Source organism: Trichogramma pretiosum, unplaced genomic scaffold, assembly GCF_000599845.2.
Source record: "Trichogramma pretiosum strain Unisexual culture from Peru unplaced genomic scaffold, Tpre_2.0 scaffold119, whole genome shotgun sequence".
Classification (NCBI taxonomy): Eukaryota; Metazoa; Arthropoda; class Insecta; order Hymenoptera; family Trichogrammatidae; genus Trichogramma; species Trichogramma pretiosum.
Window position 1 is genome coordinate 146128 of NW_019640845.1, and position 23133 is coordinate 169260.

The 23133-nt window shown below is 39.4% G+C and overlaps 2 protein-coding genes and 3 non-coding genes across 5 annotated transcripts in view; 3 read left to right on the top strand and 2 right to left on the bottom strand.

Annotated features, from left to right (window-relative positions):
* The first annotated feature begins 3665 nt into the window (after window positions 1–3665).
* LOC106657423 (putative gustatory receptor 28b) lies at window positions 3666–5227 on the top strand. Its single transcript, XM_014378955.1, has 4 exons — window positions 3666–4721; window positions 4815–4883; window positions 4960–5049; window positions 5126–5227. Exons 1-4 carry the CDS (start codon window positions 3666–3668, stop codon window positions 5225–5227), a joined length of 1317 nt encoding a protein of 438 aa, XP_014234441.1.
* Window positions 5228–8244: 3017 nt separating this feature from the next.
* LOC111694653 lies at window positions 8245–8367 on the top strand. The gene has a single exon (XR_002763685.1). It is a non-coding gene; the product is annotated as a U5 spliceosomal RNA (small nuclear RNA).
* Window positions 8368–12983: 4616 nt separating this feature from the next.
* LOC106657422 overlaps window positions 12984–23133 on the top strand; it is a 67244-nt gene continuing 57094 nt past the window's right edge. The window contains exon 1 of the mRNA XM_023463577.1: window positions 12984–13070. Coding sequence (XP_023319345.1) covers window positions 12984–13070 — 87 coding nt within the window. The remainder of the gene's footprint in view (window positions 13071–23133) is intronic.
* Window positions 13548–13671, bottom strand: LOC111694654. The gene has a single exon (XR_002763686.1). It is a non-coding gene; the product is annotated as a U5 spliceosomal RNA (small nuclear RNA).
* Window positions 19555–19677, bottom strand: LOC111694655. The gene has a single exon (XR_002763687.1). It is a non-coding gene; the product is annotated as a U5 spliceosomal RNA (small nuclear RNA).

A 23133-nucleotide genomic window follows, 5' to 3' on the forward strand; every position in this document is an offset into this window, starting at 1 on the left:
AGCCAAATCACTATGTCATAAGAGCGAGTTACAAGTTACAGCGAGCCGCGCAAGGCTCGAAATCGTGCTGAGCGGCCGAGCGCTAACTAAAACCTCTCGTATTTTCCTTAGTTTTCATCAAAAATACACTCTGAAAACTACCATGTCCGATGTAAAAAGACCTCATCTTTCGATTGAAACAATAAAAAACGCAAAAAAAGTGGCGTTTTTCGAGATATTCGAGTTTGAATGTTTACTTACATTTTCCGAGGGGAAAATGGAAAATTCCGGAAAATCGGACCTCACCATCAGAAAGCTGAGGAAATTTCCTATCAAAATCATAAGTTAGTTATTTTTTTGAGGGGCGTTTTGATACTTTTACAGCGAGTTAGAAATTGAGTGATTCGGCCAAAAAATGCCGTGCGGCAGAGCGCTAGGACACTTCAGGAAATTTGCCCCATATGTGCCGGGGCGTGTGTGTGTGTATTTGCAAGAATCTCACAGACAATGAAGCGTTCCCGCGCGTGTAAATACACGCCTGCAATTATGCGAGGAGAGTCGAAGAACAAAAAAAAAATCCGTATTTAAGGTGCACGCGCGCGCGCGCGTGTGTATCCCAAGTAGCAATCAGTTGCTGCTACTGCACGTGTAATATAAGAGAGAAAAGAGATAGACAGCCGCGGAGCTATTATGTTAGACTCTCACCTTCGCACGGTGGCGCGAAAATTCCACGAGAGAGAGAGAGAAAGATGAGCTGCCGAGCCGTGCGCGTGCACATGCGATATTAACGCTTCCTTGATTAAATTATTGTCTCTCAACGGGATCCGAGCGCGTCGGCACGAGTCCGCTAATCGTTGGTTCGCTGCCGCGCTGCTGCCGTCGCCGACGACGCGCACTAGGATTCGCGTGCATAATATTCGCGCATCGACGAGATCCGTCGAGATTATCGTGCTGCATCGCAGTCGCGTCAGATTCTGTAATCTATGATGATAACAAAAAAATGGGGGCCGTGAAGTGTAGTTCAATTAAGGTCATAAACTAGCTTTACAAATTTTGTTTAGACTAGAGATCGGTATTGGCTTGTTTATTTTGGAGTCGATTGCAAAAACTTACTTTTAATTAATAAATAACTTCCATGGCTAAATTATAATTTACATCAAGCAATTGTTGCTATTTCAACACAAATCATTCTAAATTTTTTTTTCTTTAAAAAAGGACTCAAGAAAATGTTTTTTTTTTTTTTTAATGAAAAAATATCACTCTTGTTCGTTCGCGTGCATTTTTTCAAATTACGAATGATTATCACGCTATTGTCGACGACTAGTACTTGGAACATATTTATAGCGAATGTAACGGATATGGTACACCAACACACACATACACCTATTCACCTTAGGATCTTGATGGTTACGCACGTGGAGGCGCAGCGCAGCGTTGTACATACATACATATTTTTTAGTATGTATAGAAGCCCATATGAACTCGAATACAAGATTCTAATTTAGCGTTTACACATACACACACAATACCGTGTCAGCATGCAGCACGCGACTATCGACTTCTCGGCAGTCGTAAAATCGGTTAATTACAATTTTAAGAAGGCCTATTAAGTGGCCAGATCGCGCGAGTGTGCCGGTGTACTTAGATGATGCGCGGTAAAGATCCAAAAGGTGAAACGACATTAACACGCGTTCTGCGCGCGCGAGCTCGAGTTAAAATATTTGCCTATATAAGTTTCACCGTATTATACAGTAGTAGTCCAAACTATATTCTACGCAAAGTCGTGCCTCCACGCGCGTTTAAACTCGGTATAGGATAAAGTAGGCGCGCGCATAAACACACGAGCGAAATATCCAACATCCGATTCTGCTGCTGCTGCTTCTGCCTCCTTCGGCTTAGCACAGATCTGTAACAATTAGGGCCTTTTTAGCGTACACACGCGGGGCCAGCAGCTGCAACAGAACTGCGACCGTTTGCTTAACGTTCGACTCGCCTATACAGTTAGTGGTCCTCCGCCTACGCAGAACGGCCAGAAGCTGAGACGACCCATTGAGTCGGTCAGTTTGACGTCTTTATGTCGACGGGTCGCGTCGTTAATTTGCCCTGGACGAGTCGACCGAAATCGCGCCGTCAATGGACCACCAGTCTGGCCTTTTGTAACGAGTCAATGAGGCAATTTTCACCTGTGGAGAAGAAGGCTCGTGTGGATTGTTGAACGACGAAAAAGAACGATTTTCTTTTTCTTTTTCTCATTTGTTAGTGTGTATGTATTGCGCGAGCTAACGAGTGACAAAATAGCTACAAAATGAAAAAGAGACTATTGTTTGGACCTTTGCTGTTTGCGATAGTGAGCACGAGTGCTTTTGCTTTCGACGATACTGGATTAGCCGAGTTGGCCGTTTTATCGAGAGCCGACGATGTCGCTTACAGACCCGTTGCTACTACCGAAGCGTCTCACAGGTAAGAGTTTCGATTTTATTCTGCACGCGCGAGGTAGCAAAAATCGGTAAAGCTTTTGTGAATCGTAAACTGCAACTGAGTTGACTTTTTTTCCTATTCAGAGCGTCGAAAACGCTCAAATCTGTAGAAAATAAATTTGAAAAACGACAAATGAACCACGATGACGTTTATCAAGACGACGGAGAAGCAGTCGTAGACAACTCCAAAGCTGTAGTTAGTCCTAGAGTCGTCGATCATTGGAATAGCTACTACGATTTTCTCATTAACGAGGGTAGTTACAAATTTTGGGCAATTTTTCAGGTAAATATTCTCACTCATTCGACAAAAATTATTAATTTAAATTATAAAAAAATCAATAACTTTCTCCTTCTTCCGTGTTCGAATCTTAGCTGGCAACGGCTGCATTGCTGATTTACAGTGGCTTCGCAGCCTTGTATTACGCTAAAATCAATCCACAGTTCAACGAGGACACCGACGAAGATTTGCTGTTCAGGAAGCGCAGGAGACGACGATCGATCGGCGAAAAGTATCGACCGTCCAAGGATAGGCCATTCTTCGGCCTGGATCCGCAAATTCTGCAGAGGATAATCGATGCCGTTGCCACTGAATTTCATTGATAGAATGATGTGTATATCACTTAAATTAAGAATCTTATAAATATTATTTAATGTCTATATATTTATTTAACAATAAATTACTCGATACTCTTCGCAAATTTTGTAAATTCGTCGAATGTTTGTATTAAGATAAGTGTTTGTAGCTCAGTAAAAACATCTTTATTGATCACTTTTCAAATATTAAAACACCACCTTTTTAGAGCGTTCCTAATGATCCAATTAGTTTTATGTAGGGAAATAATATGACCTTTCGATCTCAATAGAATAAATATTTTTCTGAGAATTATTGCCTGTTTAATCTATTATTAAAGATAAAAAGACCTACTTTTGGCCTTCCACCGTATAAAAGAGCTTTTCTCGTGCACTACGGCAATCGTTTTGAAAGTACGACTAACGACCATTACGTTTTCTCCTATTGAAAATCCTTTTAAAGTTTTCAAACTATACATCTAGACGATACGATCAGTCCGTCCACGCGTACGCAATTTAATATGCAATCGTTACGTGTGCCTTAAGCATTATTAGTTTTATACGCGCGCCCGACAAACGTCTAATCATCTAAGTGACACGCTTGTCTCCACTTTTTTTTATCGATTCACCGCCAGCAAAATGAAATGCACCGGCGAACTAGTAGCCGCGAAGTTTGCAAAAATGTTCACCGCGCTCAAGTTGACCGAATTGACGTTCATCCGACTGCTGCTGCGAATCTTCAACGTGTTCGGCATAGCGCCGCTGACGCTGGTGCAGCGAGGCCCCCAGAAGGAGATGCGTTTCGTGAGTTCGCGCCTGGCCGTGCTCTACACTTACGCGTTCATCGCGGCGATCGGCGTGTCGAACGTCATGACGGTCGACGCGATCTACACCCACCGCTACGAGAAAAAGATGTCGCTCTTTCACATAATCGACTTCTGCGAGATATTCCTCGGCACCTTCGTCACCACGATGATACTCTGCACGAACTGCCTCAAAAATCGCACCTTCAGCGCGATCGCCACCAAGATGTACAGGATCAACGAGTCGATCGGCCAATTGAGCGCCTTCGAGGACGGCAGTGGTAACAAAGCTCGTCGCGGCGCCGACCACTGCTTCAGCATCGTCGGACTGGTCGGCTTTCACGCGCTTTTGACGCTGATCGTGCTGTCGTCGAGCGCCTTCTATCAGGAGAACTTCGTTCTGTTCGTCAGCGGTGCCACGCGAAATTTCGTCATAACGTGGCTGTGCCTGCAGTACGCCGTGATCGTCAATATACTGCAGCGATCCTTCTCGAGAATCAACGATTTACTGAGGAATTTGGCCGGCGGTAGAGACGCGGCGCGCATCAATAATAATCCAGTGAAAACCATCGAGATGAAGAATCGCTACGTCATAAAAAATGGCCACGTCGACGAGACGACGGTGCCCCAATTGATCGCGAAAGCGTCGGAGCTGCATTACGCCCTGGTTCGAACGATCGGCGAAGTCACCGACTTTTACGATTACACGATACTCGGCGCTGTCATCTACATATTCGTTTGTCTCGTTGTATTTTCGTACTTCATTCTCGATTACATAATCGAGAAGAGGATCTTTTCGACGGTCGAGTACGTGAATCTGTTCCTGTGGATCGTCTCCTTCATGTCGGCTTTCATCGCATTGACGATGTACGTCACTAAAACACTGAACGAAGTTCGTTATCCTATAATTTATATAAACTCCCTTAAAAGCCTAGTAAATGAAAAAAAGTCAAGTCGTCAAGGGTGTTGATGTTGCTTGTTTTAGATCGATAAAACGGGTATGCTGGTGCAAGAGCTTATCAGAGCGAAGGTGAACAATCAAATCTCAATCGAGGTACTTTTTTGACTATTTTACATAGGCACTGCGATTAATTGCTATTAAATAATTATATAGTAATGTAAATTATTAGCTCAAAAATTTTTCGTCTTACTTACTGCATGTCAAAGTCAACTTCACAGCATGTGGTTTCATTACGTTGAATGGAAGTTTGGTGCAATCAGTATGTAATTATTTAAAGAATCACTCTCAATCTCAATCATCTAGTTATCGTTACTGATCATAATCATTAATTGCAGATACTGGGTTCAATAACAACGTATTTAGTCATATTGATGCAGTTTCAGTTAGACACATCCTCCAAAATGAAGTGTCAACATAGAAACATCGAAAGTCCATAAAGATTATTTTGTAATAAATTCGCATGAAAGCAATAACACGATAAACAGCATACTCAACTTTACCACTTTAATTTATTTTTTGAATTTATAATTACTTATTGTTTTTCTCGCTGAACCGCAAAAATTTATAAAATTTTCACACGAATAATTTCATATAAAAGTCAACCATGTATAATTATTATTGAAATTATTTACGAACTGTACTCATAGCCTATCTTTTTTATCTACCTTGTCAAGTTTGCAAACAAAAATTTATTTTTTTCTTTTTAAATCTTCCGTAGCAGAGATACCAAAAAAAAGAATCTTTCGTTTGTACGTGCAATTTTTTTTAAAGAAGATTTTTTTTTAAATGTCTCATAACTTCATAATACGTATAAGGTATTGGACAGTTTCAGAGTTCCGTTTGCATTATCAAAAGTAGATTTGTAATAAAAAATCAATGAATATTAAAATATCAATAAAAGGAAGTCAGTGTATAAATCTGCACACAATTACTAATGTATTCTCACGGTCAGTTGTAACTAATATTAATATTTTGCAAATTACATAACATTTCTCTTGATATTATTCTCGCCATTCAGAGAAACTACAAGAAAACATTTTTTATTGCTTTAGATTGTCAAATTTTGATGATCAAAACGAAAACCGATCTTGACATCAATCTTTATTTCTTATAATTAAGAGTCATAATCAAATAAAAATCCACGAAATCAGAAATATGAATCACTACATCTGGAATTAAAATCGATATTGTGGTTAAAGAGCGATTCAAATGAATTAAAGCTCTGTTAAAAAAAGTTACAATACTTGAAAAGGCTAAACTTAAACATCAACTTCATAATTCAATCATTAAGATTTCTTAAATGAAAAATTTCACTCACAGTATAAATACTTGTGCCCGTAAAAAAGTCTAAAATTAGTACAAACTATTTTGAATTGTAGAAAATAATATTAAAGTTAGGTGGGATGAAAACTCCAGCATTAAATTTTCATATCAATGTAAGGAAAGGCTGATTAAGTTGAGGAAAATTGAAAAAAAATTCCGACACGTGCGAAGTTTATCGTGAGGCTGAGCTTTAAACGAGAGCGTGATTCACATTTTGAAAAAATTTGACTTAACGCTTTTGAGTCCTAAATGATGATTCACATGGTCGGTCACATTGCATAAAAATACAGATTTTTGTATTTAACGACTCAATGATTGTTATCGATTTTGGTAAATGTCATCGTAATAATTGAACGACAAAGAAATTTCGCAAAGTAACGTGAAAACGGGTGAATCTACTTTTCTCGATTTTATTGACTTTTCCTTGTTGTATCTTTGACTGTAAGATCATTATTATGTACGCCCGTTTGAGGTTCGGAGCTGTGTCGACTTGATTGGCGTCGATCCCAATTTGCGTGCACGATAATCGAAGCAAATTCCCTACTGTTCCAGCTCCCGCGTCTTATATATATCTCGCAGGTGTAATTGCGCAACGAGCGCCGGGTACCGTATTATACGCGCCTGCGTCACAGTCATTATATGCAGATTCTGTATAAAAGCGAGAAACCGGAGAAAACTACGTGAAAGAAAGAGAGAGAGAAAATAGTAGGCGCTCGTGCAACGGGTTTTCTCCGCCTTTTTTTTTCCATTCTTTGCACAGCACTACTCGCTTCTCTTTCTTATCATCTCGAGCTGATTCTTCGCGCAAAGTAACGTGACACGTACGTCAACAGTGGCTGATTAAAAAAAAATCTTTTTTTTCTTAATAAATTTCATATTCATCGCGAGATGTGCTCGAGCTAAAATATCGTGATTTTCAAGGTGTTTTTACCACAAAGATCGCCCGCGCGCGCGTCAATCTCGTTATCAGAACGTCATGAAAAATAAACAAGTCGCAGAGGAGAAGCGAGTCCACACTGCGCGCGCGGGTACAACAATCTAGGATGTTACGTGCCATAGAACGAAGTAATCACCGGAAAAGGCCATAGTAAATTTCTAAGCCAGGAATTCTGTAAGGACTTTTTCTTGCGCTGCGCAAAAACACAGGCTCGCGCTCACCCTTACGCATACATATTCGTATGACTTATAACGCGCAAGGCGTATAAAGGTACGCTGTACGTGTAAGGACTCTTACACATATCCACGCGATTATTTGCGGCCTCCTCGCACGTTTAATTACGAGCGCATGCGAGGTATACGATAAATGAATGCAAGAATATGTACGTGGGCTGGAAATGCGTGCAACCAGCAACGCACCGAGTGCCACGCATTAATCAGAATGAAAATTACTTAACGATTGGTATACGTATACGGCGTAAAGTTTGTAGATCTCAGACTCAGACTCTAGTAAACACGAGATTGTCGATCGCCATCAACATTAATTTAACAATATCTCGTGATGTTTTGATAGTTCGAGTAAGTCAACTTAACTTTGAATGAAATAATACATTGCACGCGTAGTTTTGACAAATTATCAGGTTTTGGGTGCCACAATAGAGTGAAATTCATTAGTCACAATCATTCCTCATACTATTGAAGCTTTTATTAGTATGTTATGAAAGGGTTGTATTAGAAAACATATATGTCAGAGTTATCATGATGGGTAAGAGGGTCTAAGATTAAATTAGATGCGATAAGTCAAATTAACCATTCCCTATTTAATTCTTATAATTACATTTTAATGTTCACAAAAATGACTTATAGGGCGCCCATGGAATCAAACTAAGCATACTGGGCTTCATGATTGAGAATTACCAGGAAGCAACAAAAAGTTTTTGGTGAAAATTGGTCACCCACACCCGGTGTGGTCTCCTTGTCAGAGCAAAGAAATGCGTTGAAAACCACTATTCGATTGAGTATTACGAAAACCCCCTCAGCGTCCAGACTAATACTCGGGCGATACCATGTAAATTGAAAACTGTCAATGTAAGGTACCTCGAATTGACACTAGGCAGCGCATGATCCAATTGTAAATTCTGCAAGAAGTTCAGCAATGTTCGGGAGTTGAGTACGGGCAAAACCAGTGTTCTTGTCAACCTAGTTTCCCTTCAGTAAACGAATAAATCTTTCGCCTTTTACTAAAGATTTCCGTGGAGGGGAACATTTAATAGGTCTTTTGACCAATTTTTGATACGGCCGAATTTTATATTCGGCCTCTTAAACAAATTCAAAGATAATTCACATCTTATCATTTCATAATAAATAAAAAAGAGATAAAATAATTTCTTTTCATTCATTTAAATATATTAAACAAATTTAAAGTTTATTCATTAAAACTCGCAAGAAATGCGTGGTATTCATTTCTTGCGTCTCTTATTGCGTAACTCAAACGCTCGTTGTTTTCTAACATAAAATCATCCTTTTCCCTTTGATGCAATCTCCTGTAACTTCGATGACTGTTCAAGAAGTCCCATATTATTGCTGTAAAAATTTATAATATTTTAATAATTAATTAGTATTTATTTTGATTATGAACAAGAGTTCAACTTACCATCGTAATGTTGCAATTTCTCTGGGGGGATTAGCTTTCTCGAGTTTGAATGCGGCAACATTCGACATGGGCATTCGTATGATTCAGAGCCATATAACGTGTATTGCAATGAAGTATCGAAGTAAAAGTTGGGACAAATTAAAGAATCTCTATGGGGCTTGATTAATATCTACACCGATGAGAATTCCCTAGCAACAAAAACGATAATAGATTCGTTTGAAAAGTTTGAAATCTCATTGGAAAATATTTATGGATTTTGCACTGACACTTGCAATTTTGATGATCGAAGTAAATTAATGTGTCTCCTACGATATAACTGAATATTAACTTCTGCTACCAATATTTTATGAAATTTAGAAAAAATTTTGGGTTTAAATCAAAATGCTGCTTTTCCACTTGCGAGAGCGACGCCTAAAGTCGGCGCCATCTAGAGGTGTTAAACTTAAATATGATCCCTTCGGGGTTGCGTATTTCATAAGGTGTATTAAAAATCCAGTAGCCATTGAAACGCTTACCCCATTCACAGATCCAAACAAGACGTTCCACAATTCCAAACAAAATTATCAGTTGATCGTTGCATACAAGAGTTACAGAACTAAATATCCAAAAAAGTCATTGAGAGTAGTAATAAGTATAGTACACGAAATCTAAAAAGACCATAACGTCAGTCTACAAAGGTGTAATAATAGTTGAACGCTCGAGCTTCAGCTAATGCACAATTATTTTGGGATAAATTTTACTGAATTTGTAGAAAAACACATGTACCACATATTTACATAATATCTACACATATCTACACATATCTACACATATTTACAATAGTCAATCATTATTTCTTCTCGCAATTGCCTCCAGCAAAATCGTTGCGGCCTTTATGGACTGCCTTTTGGTGAGCAAGCAAATGTGATTTTTTCCAAAATTTCTTCTTGCACTTTTCTCATACGAAATCGTTAAAGCCTGCGTGAACTATCCTTCGGTGTTTCAACAAATCTGATTTTTTTCTAAATTGTTGATCGCAGTTGTTGCATGCATAATCTTTGTGACCTTCGTGGACTACTTGTTGGTGCCTAAGTAAATGAGATTTTTGTCCAAATTTCTTCTCGCAATTGTCACATGCAAAATCTTTGCGACCTTCGTGGACCGTCTTTTGGTGGAGAAGCAAATGTGATTTGTATCCAAATTTTTTCTCACACTTATCACATGCGTAATCTTTACGACCGTCGTGTACTGTCTTCTGGTGATTAAGCAAACCATTTTTCTTTGTAAATTTTTTCTCGCATTTGTCACATACGTAATCCTTGCGACCCTTATGGACTGCCTTTTGGTGGACACGCAAGATCCCTTTGTGTCTAAATTTCTTTTCGCATCTGTCACATGTGTAATCTTTGTGACTTTCGTGTACTGTCTTTTGATGGAAGAGCAGACTCGGTTTTTGAGTAAATTTCTTCTCACACTTGTCACATGAGTAATCCTTACGACCTTCGTGGACTGTCTTTTGGTGCAAACGCAAATTCGATTTTATTCCAAATACCTTCTCGCAATTATTGCATGCAAAATCTTTGCGACCTTCGTGAACTGTTTTTTGGTGTAAAATCAACTGATATTTTCGTCCAAATTTTTTCTCGCAATTATTGCATGCATAATCTTTTCGACCTTCGTGTACTGTCCTTTGGTGCAAAAGAAAATAATATTTGTGTCGAAATTTTTTTCCGCAATTATCACAAGAGTAACCGTTGTATACTCGTTTTGTATCTCTTCGATCCTCGTGGACTGTTTCCAAGTGTATGAGCAGACTTTTTTTTTCTCCAAATCTTTTCCCGCACCTTTCACATATGTAATCTTTGATAACTTCGTGAAATATTTTTTTATGCTTGACTAAAGTTGATTTATTTTCAAATTTCCTCTCGCATCTGTTGCATGCAAAATCTTTGCGGCCTTTGTGTAGAGATAATTGGTGTCTACTCAAATGACTTCGGAATTCAAATTTCTTCTCACATTTGTCGCATGCAAAATCTTTTTTTTCATTGTGAATTGTGTCTTGATGTGTTGTCAAGCTTGATTCTAGTGTAAATCTCTCTTGACAAATATCACAAACGTATTGTTTTTCGTCTGAAACAACAATGTCGTGTTCACTTGAATTATTTTCATAGTCAACTTCTTCGGATTTCTTCTTATCCATTTTGATGCTTAAAATGAACAATGGATATTTCTATTTTCTTCTCAGAAATTAAATGAGTAAAATTTATCTTTTTCTTATTACGACTTGTATCGTCGGGGAAGACAACATCCAAACAAATTTGTTTTTACTATAAACATAATTAGTGTGTCGAGGGGCGATGTCAAAATTGTTTATAATCATACTGTTTACCACTAAGGTACCGATTTATCTGTTTATAAATTATTCTTACAATATTTGAGCCAATTTAAAATCCTCATTTGACGATGATTTCTTCGAGGTAATTTTTTGGCTTTCTAAAACCAAATCTAAAAAAACTTCAAAAAGAAACTCCATAAAAACTCCCTAAAATAAAATTTTTAAGATGCAAACTGCCGCGCCCTCACGCCACGACGTGATTGGCGTGCTCCATAATCCACCACTGGAGCTCACTTTACGTTTTCTATTACAATGAAGTAGTACATTAAGAACATTGTTTCGTTCAAGTAAGTCATAAGTCAGTAAGCAAGTAATAACTGATGATTGAATTGCTTTTTAAATATTTTATTATTCATAGACGAATTGCGCATTTATTTCAAAATAATAATTATTTAAGTTAATAATTGTTCCTATTGAGAAACGCTCCGAAGTATTTTTCCTATATATTTTTTTTTGTATTAACGCTGTTTTTAACTTAATCAACCTAATTAAGAGCAGGGGTTTAGTCAGCATCATCTACAGCATATCTGACACTATTCAACCGTACAAAGAAATGATAGTAATTAATTATGTAATACCGAATATTCTGATATGAACTCACATGTATAATATATTTTTTATTTCATTTATACTATTGAGAGAAATTGGATTGATATCGCAAGTACGAGCACTGATATTAATAATGGTGAGCATGAACCAGAAAAAATGGACGCAAAAAAATTTATCTGCAGTCGAAAAGAAAATGTTAGTCTCGCACATATTCATCATTTCCTTGTAAAGGCGCACGCATGTGTTGACAAATCCTTATTTAATATTTTTCAGATTTGAGAATTAAATACAGGATCAAAGATGTATATTAACTCTTAAAAATACTCGAGATACATGTAATCGTCGTAGTATACTGGTTCGAAATTTGCTCGATTGCATTTTCTCTGATGAAGCATCGAAGAGATTTTCGTTTAAAGGAGGCGCATCTAATAGCAGGCGAAGCAAGAAAGATCGTCGATCTGTCTTGCATACTGGTGGAGTGGACGCTATACTTTGTATGTAAAGCTTTTTATTATCAATGGTTTATGCTTTAATTTATAAATAAATAATTTATTATCAATAATTCTAATATTGATTCTATTATTGAAGACATGTATAAATAAATAAAATATTCGACTATTGAATGATATAAGCTAAAAACATTTCTAAGGATATTTTAGTTCATGCACTTATAACTTGTTAAATTTTCAACCGATACAAATGCAGCGAGGTATGGGTGTATTCCTGCGCTGCTTTTGTATCTGCTACGCTAGTTCTAACGAGCGAACGGACGGAGGAACGTGCGCGGCCGGCGAGGGAAGGGAAACGCGGACGTGAGGAAGAGTATACAAGCGTACAAGAGAAGGAAAGGGTAAGAGGAGTGAAGGAGATCGCTAGTATGTGCGTGTGTGTGAGAGAGAAAGAGAGAAAGAGAGAGAGAGAGAGAAAATGAGAATGAGAGGACTAAGATGAGCAATGGTAAAGCGTTGGGTACATCTCGAACTCCTGTCAGTTGGTGCTAAGCCACCTTATAGATTGGACGCTGACCAAGTCCATTCTTATAAACGCTCGTAATTTTCTCAAGCGCGATGTTACTTAAACGTAGCTGTGTGTAGAAATACTTATCGGCTTTGTTTAAACGTGAATTGTGCATTAATAATCTAATAGATTTCGTTTGACCAGTGAATAAAAAAAAATAAGTGAGAAGAATAACAAACTTATCTGTTTTGTTCGAGGATTTGTCAAAAACGATAAAATGGGATCTCCGTGAATAATAAGACTATTTCTAGTCAGTGTCTGTATCAAAACAAAGATAAAAGTGCTGTAACTGAAAAATTTCAAGTTGAAATTATTACGCGGGTTTACTTGAATAACAACCATGGCGTCGATGTGCGGAAGCAGTAAGAGCCATCCAGCTTTGACCACCAGCAGTTTTTACAGACCGGGTGCTTATCCTTATCACCAGGTACGTGATTCAAGCCTCCTTCTTGCATGTATAATCATACTATTGGTTCCCTTTTACTGTACACGAGTATTTAATAGCAACAGCAGCGCGGACAAACCGATCCAGTTTTACCCGTTTTCTTCTCGAGTTACTATTTTCAGTTTCGTTTGTCGTATAGAATGCACCCAACGAAATGTTCTTATTGGTGTGCGAATTCACTTTTTTTTGGTAATTAAATATTGATAGCATCTCTTTTAAAATAATTTATTATATTTATTTTTAATCATTGTTTAAATGACTGCTTAAAATTTTATTCAAACTATAAGGTATTCAATGAACTAACATAAAGACAAACTTTATTTTTTTAAACAATTTTACATATTATCGGCTTTCATTACTACTTTATACAAGTTATGAACTTATTTGATTTCGTTCATATTGACATTTTGTCAGTATTTTCATCATAGTGCCTGCTAATTATTTTTGTATTAGTTTAAGAGGCCGAATGTAAAATTCGGCCAAATCAAAAATTGGTCGTAAGACCTATTAAATGTTCCCCTCCACGGAAATCTTTAGTAAAAGGCGAAAGATTTATTCGTTTACTGAAGGGAAACTAGGTTGACTAGAACACCAGTTTTGCCCGTACTTAAGGCCCGAACTTTCCTTAACCGCTAGCGGGATCGCATGAAAATGATTCTTACGCCGCGTAGTGACAGTTTTATAACTCATACGCGTATGAGCATATTGCTCGAGCGATAACGAGTTAGCTATGATAATGAAATTAACAGTAGTACAGTTTGTTATATTACATTGGTAATTTAGAACGAATCTTTTATTTTATTTTTGAACTGCAAATGCAGGCTTTAATAAATGATAGTCTCTTAAAATCTATTTACATTAACCTGGCAGAAATGTATTTATTTTAAACGATATGCATTTGAGATGGTATTACCATTAAAGTTCTGTACTTTTGCTTATCAGTGACGATTGTAAAATGAATGAGACTTTCGGTATATTTATATTCTTGAAGAAAACAAAACAAAGATTTAAAGCAAACCTGTTTCTTAAGCACGCGGTGTATCTTTATACTGTGATTTATTATTCAGGTAGTATCCGAAACAATTACGAATTCTAAATGAAAAGGTTTTCAATCAATTTTTTAAACTTACAGTTTCAATTGTTATCCATAAGTTATCAATTGTTGTAAACAAGAATTAATTTTTACTCATTTGTAACTTTGATTTTTCTTTTTTTAGTTTCATCATTATTATTAATTTAAACAAAATTCACGGTGACTCACTAAATCATAAATCTTATTTATTCGACCAACATCTTTACAACTTGAACCGAAAAATAAAACAACTAATATTCAAAAGTGCCGCGAGAACACGGGCTATATAATAAAAAAATGGCATGAGAGCGAGAGACCCGAGACGCCGATCATTAAATCGCTCAAGGGATCGAAAAAAAGTTCGAGGCAAAGATCAAGACGGAGAGCGAGAGAGGAAGAGAGCGGTAAATTAAGTCCATATACAAAAGAGTCTATGCATGTTATATTTTATATATTTGTGGGTAGTTTTGATGATCGAGTCTCAAAAACGTGTTTGAGCAGTGCTAAATGCAGCATTCGAAAATGCACTCCACGCCTGAGACGATGTTGACAGACGCGTATATCACTCTTCTCGGATGCAACACAGAGAGACATTTATACACGCGTAGACGTTGAAAATTCGTACAAGCCGCATATAATTTATTACGTTTTGCAAATCGCTCGCGTCATTAGTGCCGAGGCGAATGAGATCGCGATCAAATTGATTTTTGCATTTAAAAAACGGCCGTGTTAAATTAAAAACTCAATCACCGCGAAGTGTCATTAATACACGGCAGAATGTTGCTGCTGCTTCTGCTGTTGTTGTTATATATATTCTTAACTCTCTTGGCTCGCTACAATCGAAAGATTTCACGCTTCGCAGCGAATGAATCACTCCCTCCCTCATCGTACTCGTGCTGGAAGCAATAAAAAAAAATCCGTGCATCATAAAAGGGAGCAAAAACAACAACAACAACGAGGAGCAGCAGCAGTGGCAGGCAACGGTCAGAAAACGCGTCTGATCGCGAGCGGTAGAATTTCAAGATCAACGTGTGGGCGCTATATAGGCATACACACATCGAAGTCAGCCAGCCAGCCAACGCTCGATGAGCATGAAACACACACACACACATACAGCAAGGGGCACAAGTCTTACGTAAGCGCTTATACGGGGCCTATGTGAATATTATGTGTATTATACACGAGAGAGTGCGAGCGAGTGCGAGAGAGACCGAAGCAAGGCGAAGGCCAAGGCTCCCTCGGCCAGGCGCAGGCAAAGAGTCGAGCGGCGGCGGCGGCGGCCGCCGCAAACCAGAGGAGTCAGTGATGCGCCCGATAGCTATAATATATGTTATGCATTCATATATATACTTGCACGCATGTAGAAAAATTTAAATGACCTGCTACGTGGATTACTCGAATGCGCTCGTGTGCACTGCAGGACACGTATAGCATATATACAGCACGATGCAGTATACGTTGTTGGCCGGTATATATAATGCCGATCGGTCTGCGCACCCACAACTCCGCCATATATACGTGCGGTATGCGTTGCACTATGATTAGAATTAGCTTTTGTCGGCGATACACCCGGGTCTGACGTAGAATAAGTTATTAGTGGTGTACACTTTTCCCGTAGAGACGTGGTATCATTTTTTGTTCGCTCGAAAATGAGCAAACATAAAGTACAGGATGTGCAGAGCTTTGGAGTTGAGAAAAGAAAACTAAGAAATATTAGCAAATATTTGACCAAGTACTTCGACTTCTCTTTCGTTCTTTCTCGTTCCTCTCGTGAGTAGAGATGAACGTGAAAGCTCGCGAGCGCACTGCATATCCTGAATCTCAGGAGGTACACACACACACACACACATATCTTCGAGCTTATATTCTCGCGCAGTGCAGCCTAAGTGGATCTCATTTGGCTGCAGCTCTATGCATCTCCCCATTGTCTCTATCTCGCGCTTGTATACACTCGCGAATAGCCAATGCATATAATGCAGGATAAATAAAAGGGCGATCCCATACTGCCGCGATGTAAATGTAGGCAAATAACCCAAGTGTAGTTTTGCGCTCCGCGTGCATTGCACTCGTAATTTTCTATCTGCGCATATACGTATATATTCGAGATCGAAATTGGTGCCAAAGATCGGGGGCTTTTCGCGAGTATAAACGCGCTCGTATACAAACGTCTAACTGCACTGGAAAAGGTGTTCGCAATTCGATCGGTAAATGGCGCCTATTAATCAGGCGAATTCGAATCGATCGATCTGTAAAATCGTAAATCGGTATTGTGCTGCGTGTGTGCGTGCATAACAAAAGTGAAGAGAGATTTTCCACATCGCGATCACCCTGACACGGGCGCGCATAATATCGCATCCCCCTTGCAGTGATAAAATCGCATTGAAAAACTCCTTTATATATACACGCGCGACGGTGATAAAAAATATACACGTGCACACGATTGTTGTTATTGTTGTTATCGGGTAATATGCGCGCGATGCAGCTAATTATTCCTCTATCGTTCATCGCTCGATTCACTCGAGCTGTCTGACTTTTTTTTCTTTTCTCTCTCTTTTTCAGCTGTTTGCACGTGTATTTACATATACGTATGAATCAGCTGACAGAGTAGATAATAATATACGTATATTAATATACCGCGACGAGTGGCATATTTATGTACTCGCATGTGTATAATAAGCGATCTCTGCATGGGAGTTTTCAAGACAGGAGGAATCGATGACCTTCGAGAGATGACACGCCGCTCGAAGCAGCGCTACAGCCGATCGTCGAGATCGCTACTGCATATGCATATAATACGAACTTTTATATATTATAAATATGGATAATTATTTTTACGCAGCTGAGAGGCATAGCGCTGCATGCTGGTAGGATAACGATCGCCGTTTCTTTGTTTTTAATGCGTTCGACTTCTGCGCGAGAACACGTGAATTGAAAAAGAAACAGAGTCTCCGAGTCTTGCGTGACGCGCGTTTATCATTGTTATTATTATTTCGAGTAACGGAGTGCAATGTGCAACGGAGACGACGTCGAAGACGAGCTGCCAAAAGACCCAACGACGACGTTTGACAATCCGAATTACATCAAACTCGGCTATTTATTGCCGCAATATAACAAATTCGCGTAAGCGACTCTCGTGTCTCGTATGGGATCACTCTTCTTTGGTATTCACGGCTCGAGTGCACATAAGTGTGCCACGGTTAAAACATGTAAACACATTCAAACGCCTTACACAGCAGCGAGCGCGCCTCAAACACACACACACACACACACATATAGCTATATATCGCAAGCGAACGCGAACGTGAAAAAAGCTAACAGTACTTTCTACATAATACTTGCGCCAGGGCACATCGTTGCAGCAGCAGCAGTATGCTTATATACTGCAGCCGCCGAGGCAAGGTCAGTGCCACTTGCCGGGGCGTAATACCACTGCGTTTCGCTCGCCGCGCGCACCGCTCTCGTGTATTACGTAAAATTACGTTATTCGCATAAAATTTCACACCCGAAATGAGCCGGGATTTTTCGAAAAAAAATTCATATTTTGCTGCTGCTGCTGCTGCTTCCTAGATCCCGGTTTAATAAACATATGAAATAAAAGCTTCGGCGGTTTCGTTTAATCACTAAACGATGTTCGATCGGTAAAAAAAAAGACGAATTTATTTATTTTTATCTTGGAAAAAATTATAATTCTTGCGCAATAATCGAACGCATTCGGAAGTTTATTTTGTCAACGGTATATAATATAAACGGCCCTGGCAATGGCAGTAGAGGAATTCGTTAAAAGCAATCATCGCGCGGACGATCAGCTCGCGAGAGAGAATCATTATGGGCTTTATCAAATAAGGAAAACTAAAAATTTTACGATCGATTTCGACGAATCGTTCGAAATTTATGTGACTGGAAGCCATTTCCGAGGCAATACAATACAGAATTTATATTTGCACTTTTTTATTATTGTTGCTGCCCGTAGCGCGCGCGCAAGAGCTACAATTTAATAAACTTTTTAACGAAGGTACTTGAAAAATGAAAGAAAAAAATAAAAAGAAGTCGAATCATCCTCTCTCTCACTCTCTGGTCGTTCGGCTTTTACAGGATTCCTCGGGTGCTCTCTTCTTTAACGATCCAACTACCGCGTGTGTAAAATGTTCAATCGACCTCATCGGGCCGAGGATCGCGTCGATTTGTACAATGGCTGCATATAGTCGATTGCTGCATCATGCACTAGCGCGCGCGCAAGTCGAGTGCACTGCCAATAGCGCAGCCAGTCCATATAGTGTATAATATAAACCAAACGCACCCATTAATCGACCTTCGCTTCGTCATCTCGCTACAGCTTTTTTTCTCTCTCGTTTTTTTTTTTTTAACTCTCGCGCGTGCAAAACATCTCGTGCATGCATAATCGAAGATGTAATGCGTGAATTTATGTACACGCGCGAGAGGTGAGAAAGACCATCCCATGTACTTGATGATTTAAAAAATGCTTTTCATCCAGCTTCATGTAGGTACACGCGAAGCAAAGTATTCAGGAGAAAAATAACTCTAATGAACGAAGTAATAGATTTCATTTCCAACGACCGCAATAAACTATTGTTATACGTTACGCGCGCAGATGCCGAATAATAAAAGTCTACGATAATTGAAATGTATGCAATTTATTCGAGAAGGACTTGAAAATAGTTTTGTTTCCCCGTTAGTTCCACGCAGCTTGTCCGGAAGGACGATAATTTATTCCGGCATCGGTGCTTTATCGGCCGTCGGTCGCATACTTTGACACTGTCGTGTCTTCTAGCACGTCAGAAGGGCTCTCCTATGCGTTTCTTCCAACAACTCATCCAGCGACAACAACAAAAGTCAACGTTGAGTCGTATATTCGTCAAGTGCTTGGGTACTTTTGAAATCTCGGAGACGTTTCACATGGGATTTCTCGGGACGCTATCGTTGCCGCGTCAAAGCTGTAAATCGCACACCTGCGTGCCTCACGTCGCTCTAACGAATTTTTCACATAAATTATATTATGCATTGCTCACGTACGTACGATCTATGTAATTCTAATACAGGGTTTATTTTTCTTGGGGTCTACTGTATTTTCATACGGATAGAAATGATAAAATATACTATTAAAATTCAAGTTGCAGAAATGAAGGCGATCCATTTATTCTGTTCCTTTCATACAAGTATTTAAATTAATCACGTTAATACTCTGAACAGATTATAAATTTATAGTTCGACGTAGAAGGTACGCGATAAAACAATGTAAAAAAATATGAATAATTGTATGCATTGTTATTAATTACTATTTAATAAAGCTATCAACTTATTTGATTTCGTTCATATTGACATTTTGTCAGTATTTTCATCAGAGTACCTGCTAATTATTTTTGTATTAGTTTAAGAGGCCGAATGTAAAATTCGGCCGAATCAAAAATTGGTCGTAAGACCTATTAAATGTTCCCCTCCACGGAAATCTTTAGTAAAAGGCGAAAGATTTATTCGTTTACTGAAGGGAAACTAGGTTGACTATAACACCGGTTTTGCCCGTACTTAACTCCCGAACTTTGCTTAGTTGCTTGCGGGATCGCAGGATATTGAGTCTTGCGCCGCGTAGTGACAGATTTATGACTTATACGCGTACTAGGGTATCATTCATGCGTGAATTACTCGTAGTATCGTCGTTCATATTTCATTGATAATATGTAACAAACCTTTTATTTATTATTCTTATTTTTTAGCTATAAATTGCAAGGTTTCAATGAATTACAGTTTCTTGCAATCTATTTGCACTAGTCTAGAAGAATAGTATATTTCTCAACTGGTGCACATATGGTTTTTTAGCAAAACGAGGGATTATAGCACGAGCCGAAGGCGAGTGCTGTAACGAGTTTTGTTAAAAAACCATATCTGCACCAGTTTGAGATACTATTTTTTCCTACGAGAGCCTAAAATTAGCGGCAAAGTTGCGTATTTTAGGTTAGAGTGGGAAAAATTAATTTATTGCGGAATGCATTTGCGAAAGTTTTAACATTACAGTTCTGTAGTTTTGCTCATCAGTCAAGACTAGAAAATGAATTAGACTTTAGGTATATTTACATTATTGAATCGTAACTGTTGGACGATTATTTTCGAACGCATCAACATATTTTCGTGGACGTTTAAAAAATAATATTGAAAAAATGAGCCCCATGATTTATAATTCTCAAAAGTTCTCGCACTGCTCACATGACAGATTTGCAAAATTCTCTCTCTCTCTCTTTCTCTTTCTATCGCCGGCTGAAAATCTGACACAAGTCGCAAAGTGAGTAGCGAGCATTTAAGTATACGTAGAAAGCTCTGCTATGAAGCAGTGGCCAGAGAGAGCATCAGCCGTAGCAGCAGCAGTGCTCGCGAGAATAACGCAGTTCTGCACGGCTGTTGCTGCTGCTACGCTCACATGCGAAAGAGAGAGAGAGAGAAGAGAGACAGCAGCCTTTTTGCATCGACGCGATGCCTCTCTTATTCTAAGGTATATAGTTGGCATAAAGCAGCCAACAGCATCCGTACACATTGTATGGACGGCATAAAGGTGCTACACACACGCATAACAGTGCATACAAGTACGTGTCGTAGTCTTCGTCGTCGTCGTCCTGGTGGCGATGCATCTCTACGATAAGCTCGAGAAAGAGCTTCAGTGCGCATCGTCTCACTGCCTCTGCGCTGCTGCATACACACACACACTACTCGCATGTTACACACACACACACACGTACACATATATATTATTTACGCCGAGGAGGAGCACTGCACTTGCGATGCTCGGGAACTGTGGCGAGTATCTTTTTCTTCTTGGTATATGAGAATACACGACGCTCGTTGTACGTGTTGTAGTGTTTATATTTATACACGCGCGGGAGGCGATTGTCATTTTCGCTCTTGTATACGTTATCTTTCGTTCTCTCTCAGGCTTATAAGAGCACTACTGCCGTATGTATACATGACCTTCGCGTGCCCAGCTGCATTAGCTCTTCTCTATATTATTATACACCTCACACACACGCGCGCATGCATTAATATCACGCGTTATATACAAGGAATAGCGCATCCCAGTGTCCAAGCCAGAGAGAGATTATATTGAGCACAAAAATTGTCCAGCGATGCACTGCGCGATGACCACCAGCAACGAGCCTGCGTGACTGCAGCAGTGATACGTGAAACGCCAACGGTGGTGTACCTCTTTAACGCGATAAAAAATTATGAGGTGCGTTTGTTTTTATTTTCGACGAGTTATAAACGAAGAGTTCTCACAACGCCGATAAATAAATTTTCGTAATCACTGCGCTCGACACTTATAAGTAGGTATAATGAAAAGTGTAAGTAACGCGAATAAATATGTGACTGTGTTATTTTCTCGCACGATATCACTTTGCTTATAATATACGCGCGCGAGTCATTCGTTGCTCCGGTACATCTCTAGGCGTTTTAAAACGAGAGACAATTTCAATGTATATCTGCGCGGAACGCCGTGATAATACCGGTCATTTGCCGCACGCCAAGCCACGCACGTGTGTCGTTTATAAACATACCAGAGCTTTAATTTTTAGCCTGCGCGTGGAAATCCGAACCGCAGCAGCAGCAGCAAACCACGGGAGGATCGGCCGGCCGACCTGTTAAAGCAGTATACGAGTTCGACCGATTTATATATGTGTATAATGTAAGTATATACACGCAGAGATCGGTGCACATATATAAACGAGGACTCGGCGGGACGAGCGAATATTGAACCCATTCGGTATTATCGTCATCGGGTGTGTATGTGTGTGTGTGTGTATGTATAATACACCGGGGGGGAGTTTTAAAAACCAGTTTTTACTCCTCCGGCGCTGCACTGCGCGTCTTCTCCGCGCACACACACTTACAAACGCTTATAATGTATGTACTGTCTCTGTATGGGTGAGTGCATATATGGCCGAGTGCTACCGCGCGTTGTTGTTGGCCTGGCGAGCCGCTGCAATTGACGTTTTGTGTATATACTGCGTCTCTTTCGTGCCCTATCGCCGCACGTATATTCCAACATCGACGCGCTATTATATTAATGAAGTGGCATTCGAGTATAGTATTCACTTATAAATGCGAGAAAGAGTAGCGTAAAACGCATAAATTTAATTGGCTGTTGACTGCGGTGCAGGCTTCAATTTTCAATGCATACCCATATAGCAATTAATTTATGCCTGCGATGCTTCTTCTATGCTATATGCTAATGACGATCGAGCTATACTCGGGTAGAAAATTCGGTAGGACGTAAAATGTAGATCATTCGGAGCATTTGAAAAAATACTAGTCAACCATATGCAGTTCTCGGAGATGCGTATATCGTACGCCACGAAGCAGGATGCACCGCGGCGAGTCGAAATGCGCCAAGCGATTTATAAATTCGAAGGAAAAACGAATGAAGTGAGCGGCGCATAGCAACCGTTCAGACACATATCAATCAAGACTCGCTTTTGTCAAGGTCGTCTTTTATGTACGACGATATACTCTACTCCGAAGCCAAGTACTCGTCTTCACCTACATTATAAATATATGTAGCAGGCTAACTGACGCACACACGCGCTTTATACACGCGAGTTTCACTCTCGTCTCGGCAAACGACAAAAAAAGTACATACAAGAGGTGCAGGAGCGGCAGCAACTCTTGCTCGCGCCGCTCGCGAGGAGAGCAGAGTGAAGTATAATATATAAGATGAAAAAAAGTCACTGCCACAGACGACGACGACGACGACGCCTGGAATTCACGATGTTGTCTTCTTGCGGTGCAGTATATTATATATGCTGTATGGCACGCGTTGCGCGGCCTATGAGCTTGAGCGAGCTCGAGCTTGTCGTGAGAACGTTCTAAAGTAGGTATTTGCCTATTTGGGCGAAGCTTGAAACAACCTCGGAGATCTACCGAGGGTGATAAGAATTATATAGCTCGAGTCTCGCGGGAATAGCTCGAGCCAAG